Source organism: Nyctibius grandis, unplaced genomic scaffold (assembly GCF_013368605.1).
Source record: "Nyctibius grandis isolate bNycGra1 unplaced genomic scaffold, bNycGra1.pri S41, whole genome shotgun sequence".
NCBI lineage: Eukaryota > Metazoa > Chordata > Aves > Nyctibiiformes > Nyctibiidae > Nyctibius > Nyctibius grandis.
Genome location: NW_027167475.1, coordinates 576,188 through 590,541, shown reverse-complemented (window position 1 = coordinate 590,541; position 14,354 = coordinate 576,188). Strand labels below are relative to the sequence as shown.

General features: G+C 50.5%; 1 protein-coding gene across 1 annotated transcript; it reads right to left on the bottom strand.

Annotated features, from left to right (window-relative positions):
* Positions 1 to 614: 614 nt before the first annotated feature.
* On the bottom strand, positions 615 to 9,907 carry LOC137677218 (olfactory receptor 14C36-like). The gene is made up of 3 exons (XM_068424489.1): positions 9,311 to 9,907; positions 1,590 to 1,836; positions 615 to 784 (listed from the first exon to the last, which is right to left on the bottom strand). Exons 1-3 carry the CDS (start codon positions 9,905 to 9,907, stop codon positions 615 to 617), a joined length of 1,014 nt encoding a protein of 337 aa, XP_068280590.1.
* Between the last annotated feature and the right edge of the window lie 4,447 nt (positions 9,908 to 14,354).

Here is a 14,354-nt window from a genome sequence, read left to right as displayed (position 1 = left end):
GACAAACAGGGAATCCTTGGAGGGGGGAAAAGAAGACATCACCGTGAGCAAGTCAAGGGAAACTCCATTCAGACTGCCTCTGACTGCCGGGATCGGCTGACGGGCTGAGCCTCGCTCCCCCCCCGCCTTGGGACGCCTTGAGTGAGATTTATGCTAAGCGCTTTTCTCGGGAATCTTAGAAATCTCTTTAAAGAGTTACTCCCTAACATTTGTAGCCAGGCTGTATTATTATAATCTTTTCACGCGTGTTAGTCTTGATAACCTCATATTTGCACGTGCTTTCTTGCAGACAGCCACTATCACCGGCAATCCAAAAACCTGTATATTTGTTGCTAATAAAACTGCACTGTTTAAGTAGCCAGTTATCAAAGTTTCTCACTGAACGCGACCGAACCCTACGCGGCTGTGCTAGTTCATGAGCACAACTGGACTGGCAGTGCAGACGGCTATCAGTGTATCCAGACCCGTGGTAGTTTAATATACATATTAAACGCGACTGGACAGATAACAGGAAATTGGACATCACTCAGAATTTAAACCTAGCCGCACCTAGCCTCTCATTTCGGTGAGGAGAGTTAGAAAGCAAGGGGGTTTATCTTCTGCCAAATTCCCTTTTAACGCAACAAGCAGTCAGCAACAGGCTGCAGCAGGTAGGAGCAGGAGGCCGCAGCAGACAGAAACTTGCTGCAGGCAGCAGAAGCGGGCAGCAGGCAGTGGCGGGTAGCAGGTAGCCGCAGGTAGAAGCAGGCAGAAGCTGGCATCAGCAGCAGGCAGGACCATGTGACTGCAGGCAAAAAAACTCAGCGGCAGAAGCAGGCACCAGAAAGAAACAGGCAGCAGCAGGCAGGAGCAGCTGGAGCTCCAGGCAGCAGCAGACAGAAGCAGGCAGCAAGGGGCAGTAGGCAGCAGCAGGCAGTATCTGGCAGTAACAGGAAGCAGAAGGATGCAGCAGGCATCAGCAGTAGACAGAAGTAGGTAGAAGCTGCAGAAGCAGGCAGCAAGCTGCAGCAGGTAGCAGCAGGCAGCAACATAAAGCAGCAGGCAGCATCAGGCTGCAGCAGGCAGAAGCAGGAGTCAGAAGCAGGCAGAAGACAGCTGCAGAATCAGGCAGCAACCTGAAGAAGTTAGCAGCAGACAGCAATTTGTATCTGCAAGGGTGAAGACTCCACAACCTCCCTGGGAAACCTGTGCCAATGCGCACTTGCTTTCACAGTAAAAAAAAAGTGTTTCCTGATGTTCACAGTGACCCTCCTGTGTTTCAGTTTGTGCCCATTGCCTCTGGTCCTGTCACTGGGCACCACCGAAAAGACTCTGACTCCATCCTCTTTGCATCCTCCCTTCAGGTATTTGTATACATTGATAAGATACTCTTGAGCCTTCACTTCCCTGGCTGAACAGACCCAGCTCTCTCCCTGTTCCCATAGAAGAGGTGCTTCAGTCCCTTCAGCAACTTTGCAGCCCTTCGTTGGACTCTCTCCAGTACGTCCATGCCTCTCCTGTACTGGGGAGCCCAGAAATGGCCTCCAGCTGTGGCCTCATCAGTGCTGAGGAGTGGGGAAGCATCACCTCCTTTCACCTGCTGGCAATACTTTGCCTAATGCAGCCCAGGGTAACATTCAGCTTTTTTCCCATGAGGGCACATTGCTGGTTCATGTTCAATTTGGTGTCCACCAGGACCCCCAGGGCCCTTTCTGCCAAGCTGCTTTCCAGCTGGGAGACCCCCAGCACATATTGGTGCAGGGGGTTGTTCCTCCCCAGGGGCAGGACTTGGCAATTCTCCTTGTTGAACTCCATGAGGTTCCTCTCAGACCATTTCTCCAGTCTGTTGAGGTCCCTCTGGATTGCAGCACAACCCTTTCGTGTATCAGCCACTCCTCCCAGTTAGGCATCAGCAGCAAACCTGTTGAAGGTACACTCTGCCCTATCATCTAGGTCATTAATGAAGCTTGTGAGCAGGACTGGACTCAGTCTTGTCCCCTGGGGTATTCCACGAGTTACTGGCCTCCAACTAGACTTCGTGTCCCTGATCACCACTCTTTGGGCCCAGCTGTTTAGCCACTTTTCAAGACACCTCACTGTCCACTCATCCAACCCAGGCTTCTCTATCAGGATCTTATGGCAGACAGTGTCAAAAGCTTTTTTGAAGCCCAGACAGACAATAGCCACTGCTCTCCCCTCATCTACCAGGCCAGCCATTTCACCATAGAAGTTTATGAGGTCAGTCAAGCATAACTTGCCCTTGCTGAATCCATGCTGACTATACCTGAAGAGTTTCTTGTTGTTCATGTGCCTGCAAATGGTTTCCAGGCTTAGCTGCTCCGCTACATTCCCATGGATCAAGATGAGGCTGACAGACCTGTAGTTCTGTGTCTGGCTGTCTCATTGGTGCCTACTTGGAAGACAAGTAGGGAGTAACAGTCCAAGGGCTGGAATAGCTTCAGCAGCCTCTCAGCAATGCACTTCTTGACCAAGAACAGCAGAAAAAGTTTTTCAGAACCTACTAGATTTGGTTAGCAGTTTTCTGGGAGTCAAGGAATCCTCCAGCTCTCCTTTTCTGGCACCCTCAGCTTCCTCAGAGGGGTTCCAGGAGTTCCACAGTGGTCCTAGACAAAGCCGCCAGAAAACATTTTCAGGACGCTGTTGGAAAAAGCCCTGAGGAATGTCAAGGGAATTCAGTGTTCATCCTGATGTGAGCAGGAGGTTGGTCTAGAGACTTCCAAAGGTCCCTTCTGACCTGAATGGTTTGGTGTTCTCTCACCACTGAGGATAGTGACTGTGATTCTTGGAGTCATGAATTCCTCCTCTGCATGTGGCTTAGCACCAAGTATGGCACCCCCAGCACCACTTCTGGTAGTGGTGTGAAGTTGCCTCTTGGGCCTGAAACATTTTGAGTTCATACTTCAATTGTGAACGCCTACTTGTTTACATGAGGCCCTCCTCACCTGTGCATTACATCACGATGACAAGTGAGAGTGACACATGCAGAAAGACATGGCTGGAGGAGGATGATATTCTCACACCTCTGAAGTCCTTTGCCAATCCAAGAGAAGCCAATGGGATTGGAAGAGCCTTAAACATCTCAGGCATTCATTTGTAAGGTTGACTTTCTCACTATGGCAGACTGAGAGAGCTGGATTTGTTCAGTCAGAAGGTGGCTTTGGGGAGATCACAGAATCACAGAATCACAGAATGTTAGGGATTGGAAAGGACCTCGAAAGATCATCTAGTCCAATCCCCCTGCTGGAGCAGGATTGCCTAGACCATATCACACAGGAACGCGTCCAGGCGGGTTTTGAATGTCTCCAGAGAAGGAGACTCCACAACCTCTCTGGACAGCCTGTTCCAGTGTTCAGTCACCCTCACCGTAAAGAAGTTTTTCCTCATATTTATGTGGAACCACCTGTGTTCCAGCTTGCACCCATTGCCCCTTGTCCTGTCAAGGGATGTCACTGAGAAGAGCCTGGCTCCATCCTCATGACACTTGCCCTTTACATATTTATAAACATTAATGAGGTCACCCCTCAGTCTCCTCTAAGCTAAAGAGACCCAGCTCCCTCAGCCTCTCCTCAGAAGGGAGATGTTCCACTCCCTTAATCATCTTCGTGGCTCTGCGCTGGACTCTCTCTAGCAGTTCCCTGTCCTTCTTGAACTGAGGGGCCCAGAACTGGACACAATATTCCAGATGCGGCCTCACCAGGGCAGAGTAGAGGGGGAGGAGAACCTCTCTCAACCTGCTAACCAACCTGTTCTAGATCATAGAACAGCCTTCCTTCACCTTCCAGGAGGTAACCAGAAGAGTCAGGCTCTTCACTGTGGTGCACGATGGGAGCACGTGGGCCAAGGAGCAAGGAGAAGGCTTCCCAGAGAGCTGGTGTCATCTCCATCTTTGGAAGTTTTTGGGACCAAAATGAATAAAGTCCTGTGCAAGGTGGTGCAACCTGATAGCTGACCCTTCTGTGAGCAGAAGTTTGGACAAGACACCTTCCCTTCCAGCATGAAGGATTCTGTTTTTCCATCTGCTACAGTGCTCTTACCTTGATGATGGTAGTGAAAGCACTCAGGTTCCCTGTGACCATGGAAGTAAGTCCAGCCTAGCTATGGTCAGATCAAATGCAGCTTTGTGTCCCACTCCAGTCAGTCTTTCTCAGGTGAAGGGCTGCTTGGCAGATATCCCCAAACAGCCATGACTTTATCCTTGGCTTCACCTTATTTTTTTTCCCCTCTTTTGTCCCTCCAGAGTTCTTCGCTTTGATCATCCTCATGTCCAAGTGGACCTTGAGAAACTCAGGGATTTGGCCAAGAGAAACCTCAAGAAGCTTTCCAAGGAGAAGAGATCTTCTCCTTCTGAATTTCTGATCTTTTGATTTTCTACAGTAGGGGGCAAAATAACCCTGTACATCAAGGCAGGTTCAGACCTGAACCAAATGAGGAGCAGCCTTGAGGAGAAGGGCCTGGGCATTATGAGGCATGCCATGTGGGACAGTGGTGCTAAACACAAATACGGTCATGTGCACATTGGGCTGCACTGGGAGGAGTGTTGCCACCCAGGAAAGGTGAGTTATCACCCCCCTCCCCGGACTCAGCACTGCTGTGGCCACATCTGGAATAGTGTGTCCCAGTGTGGGGCTCCCTGTTTTGGAGGAGTGGAAAGGAACCGGAGCAGGCCCATAGGAGATCTGCCAAGATGGAGTTAGGGGCCATGTGTGGAAAGGCCATGTGTGGGAGTTGGGGGCTTCATTGGCCTGGTGAAGTGGAGGCTCAGGAAAGTATAGTAGGAGCTTGAGAAAGCTTGATGGTTACTTCCAGAGATGATTCCATGGTTTTTGGTAGTGGGAAAGAGCATGAGAAAAGAAAACCACAAGAAACTGCAGTTTTGGATGTCCAGATGGACGTGAGGAGGAAGAAACATCACTTGGAGGGTAGTGCTTTGGCACAACAAGTCACTCGGAGTCTGGGTTTGATTTTGTGTTTGAAGCAACAGCCAGAGAGGAGGGAGAGATGTCAGTAAAAGCAGGGACGTGCTGGGGTGAGAACAAGGTGAGGAAGTGTGCTGGATGCCGACAGCCCGCAGGGGAAGAGGTACAGGCATGGGACAGTGTAGGACAGCCTATGGTGGAGATGTCCAAGGGTGCTGGCAAGGCTGAAAGACCCTGACAGGACTGAGGTCTTTGTCCCCTTGGATTTGGCTGATATCTCTGCCACCAAGGTCTATGAGGAGACACATTGTCCTCACGGCACTGAGGCCACGTTGCCTTCTCACACTCCCCTGGGGTGGCTGAGAGGTGTCATACTGTCGTCCTTCACTTGGCATCGCACCCCGCACAGCCCAGGAAGCACCCTGAGCCATGCGTGATGGAAAGGTTCTCTCTTCAGAGGGGCTGAGGTCACGGCTTGACATTTGCCTTGATAAAACACACCAAGGCTCTCCTCAGCATCAGAGCTACCAGCACTTGGCCTTTGCCTGCCTGTTATCACTGCCTCCAATTTTCTGCTCTAACGGGTCCATGGGGAGGCTGTCTTGTTAATAGTCCTCAGTGGGACCCATTAATACTTCAAGAAACTTCAGCATTTGCTTCTGACTCCTTGAGCAGTTTGTGCAATCTCCTCTCAGCATTGCAGGTCCATGGACTCAGCACCAAATACACCATGGGGCTCATTATAAGGCAGAGAGTCCTCAGGTGCCTTGTCTCTTCTCATAATTTCTTCAAGGCTTCTACAGCTATTTGAACAGGTTTCAGGATGGTAGTTAAAGAGGAAGAGTTCAATAAGTACTTAATGAAAAAGGAGTTTTGCATTTTAAAGGCTTTTTTAATGTTTATTTTTCAGTTTACTGAAGAAGCGATAGCAGCGTTCTCCAATTGATATTGATCGAGAGGGTCACCTAAGCAGAGATGGGCAGGTAGGAAAAGCAGTCGCTTGAGGCCAAACACTCTATGGACAACCTTGCTCCTCACCTCCCCAACCCCACCATTTCTCTGATCAGGCCCTGGGCCTTGCATCACTTCTCCTTATATCACACTTCTCCACTGAAATTTGCAGCTGGATGTTACAGCTCCGTGGCACCAATGCCCACCTGCTGTCCTCAGAGAAGTGGCTGCACACAGGCACAGGAGGACTCCTCCTCATTGACAAAAAACACAAGTTACACATGATGCAGTTTCATAAGCTTTAAAACACTCTCCTCTACTACGTGCCGTGTCCAAGATGCATCTAACGAGGTCGACCTTCTACTAGTACAAGAACTGTTTTAGATAAAGAGCTGGGCAAGGATAGATATAAACATAATTAAGGAGTTGACTCAAGAGTTAGACTTCTCAGAGACGGGGCAAGTCTCCAACTCCCTAATGCTCAAAGCAGCAACAACGTAGTTTGGAAGTATGTGAACGGACACAGGGCAAGGAGAGGGGGAAATCTGGAGAGCAATGGGAAGGGCGTATGTCCAGCTAGTCTGCTGAAAAGGTGCCCTTGGACATGGTCATTTAATTAGGAGAGGTGGGAACACCTGAAAGGTGAGGGAGATTAAACAGAGAGTGTAAAAGACAGAGTAGTGGCAATGCAAGTACAGAGGGAGATTGATATTTCTTCTCCTATGATTAATGCACTTCCTGGAAATCCCCATTCTGGCATGGTGGGAAAACATTGCCATATTCTTGAAAGTACTCAGGTGTTTGAGCTTGAGCTTGAACCAGCTGGATTTTGAAAACATCCCAGGACAGAGACTGCACAGCCTGTCTGGGTGACCTGCTCCAATGCTTCATTGAGCTGATGGGGAAAAAGATTTTTCCTTATGTCTAGGCTGAACCTCTCCTCTTTCACCTTCTACCCATTGCTTTTGTCCTCCCAGCATGCACCATCCTGAAGAGCCTTTATTCTCCATGATCTCCTCATAGGTAAGGCAAGCTGTGATGAGTGTTATAGAAATTTTCACATAATTAATGTAAAAGTTCTTATGAGTTAGGGAGACAAGGATCAATAGGGGTGAAATAGAATGAAGAATAGAATAATTAATATAAGTCTATCTGAATAAACACAGGTGGGCTTTCACAATCCATGAATATTGTTCTCAAAGCTCCTTGTGTAATCCTGACCTATGACTGAACAAATCATCAATCAAATCTTAATGAGTAGCTAAGCAGGAGTAGGCCTAGAAGTATTACCTTCTGATGATTTTAGTAAAGGGGATGTATGGTTAACCTTTTCTTTGCCTTAAAAGATACTTAGAAATAAACATTAATAGAAATAAAGTTCTAAATAGACTTTAGCTATTTTAGGTTAATACTTAGGAGACGCTGGCAATGGAAACCAGACTCTGGTCAACCCGAATCAAGACGGGACGCTGATCACAGCAAGAACATTAAGGACGGGGTGTTGACTGGAGTCAGAGCGGAACCAGAACAAAAAGATCAGCGTACCGATGGAAAAGAATGGACTTTTGTGGACTCCTGACAATGGACTTTTGTGGACTCTTGATGAAGGAAGAAAGAGGAATTGAAATAGTTAGTGGATTATTAATAGAACCTCGTGAAAATTTATGATGTAATTATTAGTTTCTATATAAACCGATAGTGAATTTGAATCAGGTACCATTCACTGTGGTGGTGGTCCAACTCTGAGTTGTTTAATAAAACCAGCAAATCTAGAGACCCGGACTCTGCCAATTTTCTTTAACAATGAGGTCCCCCTCAGCCTTCCCTTCTTGGCCTCTGCTCACAGGCCAAGTGCTCCAGCCCCTGACCATCTTAGGGGTCCTGCCCTGAACACGCTGACATCTTTCCTGTATTGGGGATCTGAAGTATGGATGCAGTGACGTGGGTAATCCCTTCCCTTGACCTCCTGGCCATACTCCTGGTCATACAGCCCAGGATGCTGTTGGCCTCCCTTGCTTCAGGGCACACGGCTGCCTCCTCTCCAGATTGCTGACCGCTAAGACCTTCTCCATAGGGCTGCTCCACAGCCAGGCAGCCCCCTGCCTGTGCCATTGCCAGGGTGAGTCCCCTGCAGAGGCAGAAACTGTCATTTGTCCTCGTGGGATTTCATGAGGTTCCCATCAACACATACTCTCCTGCTCCGTGAGTACAGAGGCCTAGAGCCCTTTTCAGTAAAGACGAAGGCAAAAAAAGACATTGAGTCCCTCAGCCCCCTCTGTGTCTGCTGTTATTAAATCACACCTCCCCCATTCAGCAGCAGCCCTGCATTTTCCTTGTTCAGCTTTGGTCTCTACGAGCAACCAAAGCTCTGTGTTTTGCTCTTGACTTTCCTTGCAACCAACTGCAGGGGAGCTTTGCCTTTCCCAGCATCATACCTGGTTTCTCGTGGTCATTTATTCATCCCTGGAAGCATGGAGTTGCTCCTCTGCTCTTCTCCAGGGACACCCCTGTCCCGGAGAGGCTTTCTCCATGGGAGTGTGTCCATGCTGACCTGTCTGGCCACTCCTGTCCCCTCCTTGTTCTCCCCGCATAGCCCCAAGCTGGTGGTGCTGCTCTGCAGAGCCAGAAGGCCTGTGGTGCCTGAAAGCCATGGGGAGACAGTCCCAGGCAGATCCCTTCTGATCATTCACCATCTCCATGGGAACTGGTCACCCAGACCAGGCCTCTTCCCCAACACGTTGTCCCATGCCCTCCGCCCCTGAGCCCATGGAGAACCCAAGCACCACAGCATGGCCTGGTAGGGGAAACCTCTTCAGCCTGTTCTGGACTTCAGCTTTGGAAGAAGGGCCCAACCTCCAGGACACTGGCACTGAGGAAAGCCCCTTTTATTACAGACATGCGACACAAGAGACTAGTTGTACCAGCATGCCAGAGGCACGTACCAAGGTCTCCGGCTCAGACAGACGGGGTTTGTGTCTCTGGAGAAATGAAGTGAATGCAGATATTCCTGGACAAACATGATTATCACAAACCAAATGTCCAAAGCAGAGGAGGAGCAGTTCCTGAGATGAACTGGAAAATCCTTGTGAGGAGACATGGACAGGTTATTGCTGCAGAAAGACATGGGATTGAAATAGCTTCTTCAGTGTGTCTTTGAGCTCCTGGTTCCTCATGCTGTAGATGAGAGGGTTCAAAATTGGGGGCACCACGGAGTACAGAATTGCCACGACCAGATCCAGAACAGGGGAGGAGGTGGAGGGGGACTTCAGGTAGCTGAACATGCCAGTGCTGATAACCAGGGAGACCACAGCCAGGTGAGGGAGGCACGTGAAAAAGGCTTTGTGCCGTCACTGCTCAGAGTGTATTCTCAGGACAGCCCTGAAGATCTGCGTGTAGGACAGCACAATGAAAACAAAACACCCCAAAGTAAGAGAGATACTAACCACAAGAAGCCCAGCTTCCCTGAGATAGGAGTGTGAGCAGGAGAGGTTGAGGATCTGAGGGATTTCACAGAAGAACTGGTCTATGGTATTGCCTTGACAGAGTGGTAGTGAAAATGTATTGGCAGTGTGCAGCACGGCATTGAGGAAACCACTGCCCCAGGCAGCTGCTGCCATTTTGGCACAAGTTTTGCTGCCCAGGTGGGTCACGTAGTGCAGGGGTTTGCAGATGGCAACGTAGCGATCATAGGCCATGATAGCGAGAAGATAAAACTCTCCTGTGACAAACACGACAAACATAGAGACCTGGAAAGCACATCCATAGTAGGAAACGGTCCTGGTGTTCCTGAGGGAATTGGCCATGGATTTGGGGAGAGCGGTGGAGATGGAGCCCAGGTTGAGGACGGAGAGGTTGAGGAGGAAGAAGTACATGGGTGTGTGGAGGCAGTGGTCACAGGCTATGGTGGTGATGATGAGGCCGTTGCCCAAGATGGCAGCCAGGTAGATGCCCAGGAAGAGCCAGAAGTGCAAGAGCTGCAGCTCCCATGTGTCTGTAAATGCCAGAAGGAGGAACTGGGTGGTGGAGCTGCTGTTGGACATTTGGTCCTTCTGGACATGGGGACCTGTTCAAGGAGGAAAAGTCAGTGGCATGTTAGGAGAGACTTCTCTGAGCAAAACCTTTGATTTTCTCATGGGAATCCTCCTCCCTGATCTGAATGAGGAACAAGTCAGCTCATGCCCCAAACCCCATGAGTGACATGCTTGACATTTTAAAATGGAGCTTGGGCACCTACTTCTCATGAAGAGACTTCCAGGGCACATCTCCCAGCATCAGTATCAGAGCAGAAGCTGATCTGCGCCCCCCCAAAAAACCAAAAACAATGTACCATGGATACATGGAGAAACAAGGAAAAATACTGCAGTGCTCAAAGAAAAATTAAGCAAGGAGAAACAAGGACATGCAGTGAAGATCCCTTCTTACCCAGCTGTGCACTCCACCTCACAGAGTAGGTGCTTTGAGCCCATTTGTTGTGTACCATGTGGAGGACACATGCAGCTCTCCTTTTCTGGACGTTGGCTGCAGAGGAGGTGACTCATGCCCTGGACCCCATGGCCTTGTGGGCAGAGGCTGTGCGGGGTGGGAGAGGAGACCAGGGGGTAGCTCTGGGAAAGGCATCTGCACTGCAGGGGGTAGCAGGGATGTGCCCAAATCCCCCCTCCCATGGCATTTCTGGGAGCAGCTCCCTCTCACTCCCTGCCCATGTCTCTGCTGCCTGGAGATGTCCCTGCCCGGAGCTGTTTCGCTGTCCTCACACCTCCTCCCCGCCAAGTCCCTTGGCTGTCCCCACCAGGCTGTCCTACACTGTCCTTTGCCTGTGCCTGTTTCCCTGCAGACTTTAACCAGCTCCCTTCTTCCCCCACCTCAATCTGACCACGTGATGTCCCAAGCTTTACTGATCTCCCACTCTCCTCACTGGCTGTTGCTTCAAACACAAAGCTGTGGTTTTTTGAGGATTTTCCAAGGCCTGTGAGTTCCCCACAACCCTCCCAGCTTCTTCCAAATTCCTCCTAATGCTGCTCAGTCACCCAAGATGTTGCAGCCTCAGGCTCGTTTGAATCCTCACTCTGTATGAACACAGCACTGAAATGTGCATCCTCCTTCTTCTGCTGCCTCAAAATCCAAACTCAGTCTATTCCATTTCAGCATGACCACCCTGTGTCACTCCAGTTCTTCTTCCTGCCTTTGACACACTCACTGCCATGCACATGCCGATCCCTCACGGCACTCCCATGTGTCCCAAAACCCCTTCCCTCTTCCCCTGAAGTTATAGGTCATCACTCCACGAGGATGGTGCCGTCTTCCAGGCTCATGGATGTTTCCCGAGGTCCATCCAAGCGTGGGGAATAACAGAGGGGAAGACAGCAAGGTCAGCTCAGGGGGCATGACTGCGCACAGCCACCCCCAGCACCAGGTATTCCCTGTCTCCTAGGTTGAGCCATGCACACAACGTGGAAGCATCTCTATCATCCCTGATTTGCACAGGAGGGGCCTCCCTTCCTGCCAGGACAGACCTCCTCCACACACAGGCATCAACTGCTTTCTGTTTCTGGGCTCAGATATGGTTGTAAGGATTTGTTAACCATCTTCTCACTGACATCCCCCGACTCTCTGCCCCAGACCTACATTTTGCCAATCCCTGCTTCTCAGGGCCACTCATACTTCAGAAGAGGCCTTGAGCTTCTTGGCTCTTCCTCATGCTTACTAACAAACTTGCTGGCTCCCTTCAGAGCTCATGGTGAGACTTCTTGTCTTTAGCAGGGCCTTTGTGATCATCTCTTATGAAATGGCTGTCTTTTTATGATCTCCTGTGCAGAAAGAGCCACAGAAGAACACCTAATATACCCAAATGGATGCCCAGTGAAGTGTCAATAAGAACTGGGTGAGCTAGCCCCATGCCTGGGCAGCGAGTCTGTCCTGAGGAGGGGATTCAGCCTCTGTCACTCTCTGGAGAGGAATATCAGCAGTGTCCATGCCACCTGGGGACACAAAGAGTCTCTTGCACAAGGCCACCCTTCAACTGAACCATGTTAGGTGTGTGCTTGAGGATGGGGTATCATGCCTTATATGACGACGACTGGATTCAGTTGGCATTGCCCAGAGTGGCTAGCACAGATGGATGCAGCCTGCTACGTTGCAGATATTTAGATTTAGGCAGATAAATGCTTGCTTTTTTATTATTTTAGCTACTGATACTCTTAGAGAAGTCACACCAACACCTGAAGGATGACAGAAGGCTTTTTGACAGAAGCCCCAGTAGGTTTGCATCCCAAGAATCAGGATGCCAGAGGGCAGGGGAAGGATGGATGATTTGGGCACTGTCCTGGGCTTTGGGAAACTGAAGCATGCTCCTCTCTTCCTGTCACCCTGCCCTCCTCAGTGATGTGTGTGAGAAGCCACAGCTGAATCAGGTACCTGTTGGACATCTGCTGCTTCTAGGTATGGTTGACTATCCATGGAAGAAAAGGCATTGAGAAGTTAGGGGAGATTTCTTTGAGCAAAACCTACTCTGTTTCTCATAGAAATACCCCAGACTGCTTCTCCTCTTTTCAGGAACACCTTTCCCAGGTCCCTTTCCTGAGTTTTGTTTGGGGCAGGCTAAGGGTGTCACTGGGAGCAGGGGGCTATGCTGTTGGCTTTCGAGGAGTCAGTCCTGCCCTACAGCAACAGGCAAATAGGAACACAGGGTAATCTCAGATCAAATTCACTCGTGATATCAAAAGGCTTTTCAGCTTTGTCACTCCCAAATCACCCACCTGCAGAGCAGAGCTTTGGGGATTTTGATTTGTTTATTTTGTCATCGTTGGCCCACCACACCTGAGGAGTGTTTAAAGGCTGAAATCTTTGGCATTTCTGCTGTATTCCAAGTGAAACCTTGTGGGTCCTGAGAGGAAAAGGGGCTGTCCCTTAGTGCAGAGTGACAAGAGGCAGTCTGTCCATCAGTCCTGTTCTCCTCTGCCCTGTGCTGGCACCACTTTGAGCTGGAGGATGATCGCACTCAGATGTTGCACTGAAAAGAAAGTGGACACTGCTGAGAGCAAAGGAACCCAGTTTCAAAATGCAGATCTCCAGCATCTCCATGCCATCTCATCGTACCTGAGCACCATCTCACCCCCCCTCCCAGCCAGGGACACAGAAGGCTCATTGCAGCTGCCCACCTACAGTCGTCCAGCAGCATTTTCATGGCTTAGCAACAAGTTGTCTTCTCCACGGGCCTCCAAGATAACACAGAGATGCTATGGAAGAGCTGTGCCCTTCTGGAGAGCAGCCTGCAACCCAGCAGCACTCCCAGGGAAAGTCAAATGTCCTAAAGATGGGGTGTCCTGAAAGGAGGCCGGCTCATTCCAGCCCGCACACTGCAGTGCTCAGAGACCCCAGGTTAGGTGGGGACAAAGGCAGCAGGGACAGGAGGGGAAATGCCCCAATGCTCCTACTGATGGAGACAGGGCAAGGACAGAGATACAGGCATTTGGGGGATTCTCCTCATTGGAGATCTGGATGCCAAGGAGGTGACTCAGACTGAGACCCCATGTCTGTGATGGCAGATGCTCTGCTGGGTGAGAGAGACCAGGGGCTTGCTCCAGGGAAGGTGTCTGCACTGCAGGGGACGGCAGGGAGGTGCTCCAATGCCACCTGCCAAGGTGTTTCTGGTGCCACTTCCCTCTCCCTGCCCATGACTCTATGCCTGGAGCTGTCCTTGCTGGGACCTGTTTCCCTGTTCCCATGTCTCTGCCCTGTCAGTGCTCACAGACCTCATCTCACCCGCAGTGTGCTCAGCTCTGCCCTGCAGACACCTCCTGGCAGCAGGGCACTGACCAGAGGCATCTCTGTGTGTGAAGGGGTGAAGCAGCAGCTCAGAAGAATCGTAAGGAGATCTGGGGTCTCAGTGCCTTCTTCAGAGCAGAGAAATAAATTCCCATTTCCAATTTCCCACCACCCAGACAACCAAGAGGAGAAACCTCAAAGCACAGACACCTTCCCTTTCAGGTAACCCCCACTTAATCGTCCTCTTCAGATCTGCCCTCAGAAATGTCCTGGACAGGACGTAAAGCTCTGAGCAGCCCCGGCCCATGCAGCACCCTCTCAACAGCAGAAGGATGCTGCCCTGACAGGGGCTGCTCCCACAGTTCTCCCTGAAGTGCTGTGGGGATCTCCCTGTGCAGGCTGAGTGCTGACCCTGGCAGGCAGCAGAGTCCCCGTCCCAGCACACAGCCCCTTGGATGCAGGGACCCTGCTTGGAAGGACAGTCCTGGGCACCCCTGGGTGCACACCCAGCTTCACACCCCTGCAGCCGTACTCGGGAGGGGGCAGCCGTCATGTCCTGTCTCTCTGACGATGCAGCAGGGAAGCCTTGCTCAGCAGCACGTCTTCCTACAAACTGGATAAACTATGATGGTAGTTCTGACAGATGCTTTGGATGTGCCAGATTTTGGAGAGCCCTCCCGGACACCATGACCAAGAGCCAGCAATGTGCCCTTGTGGCCAAGA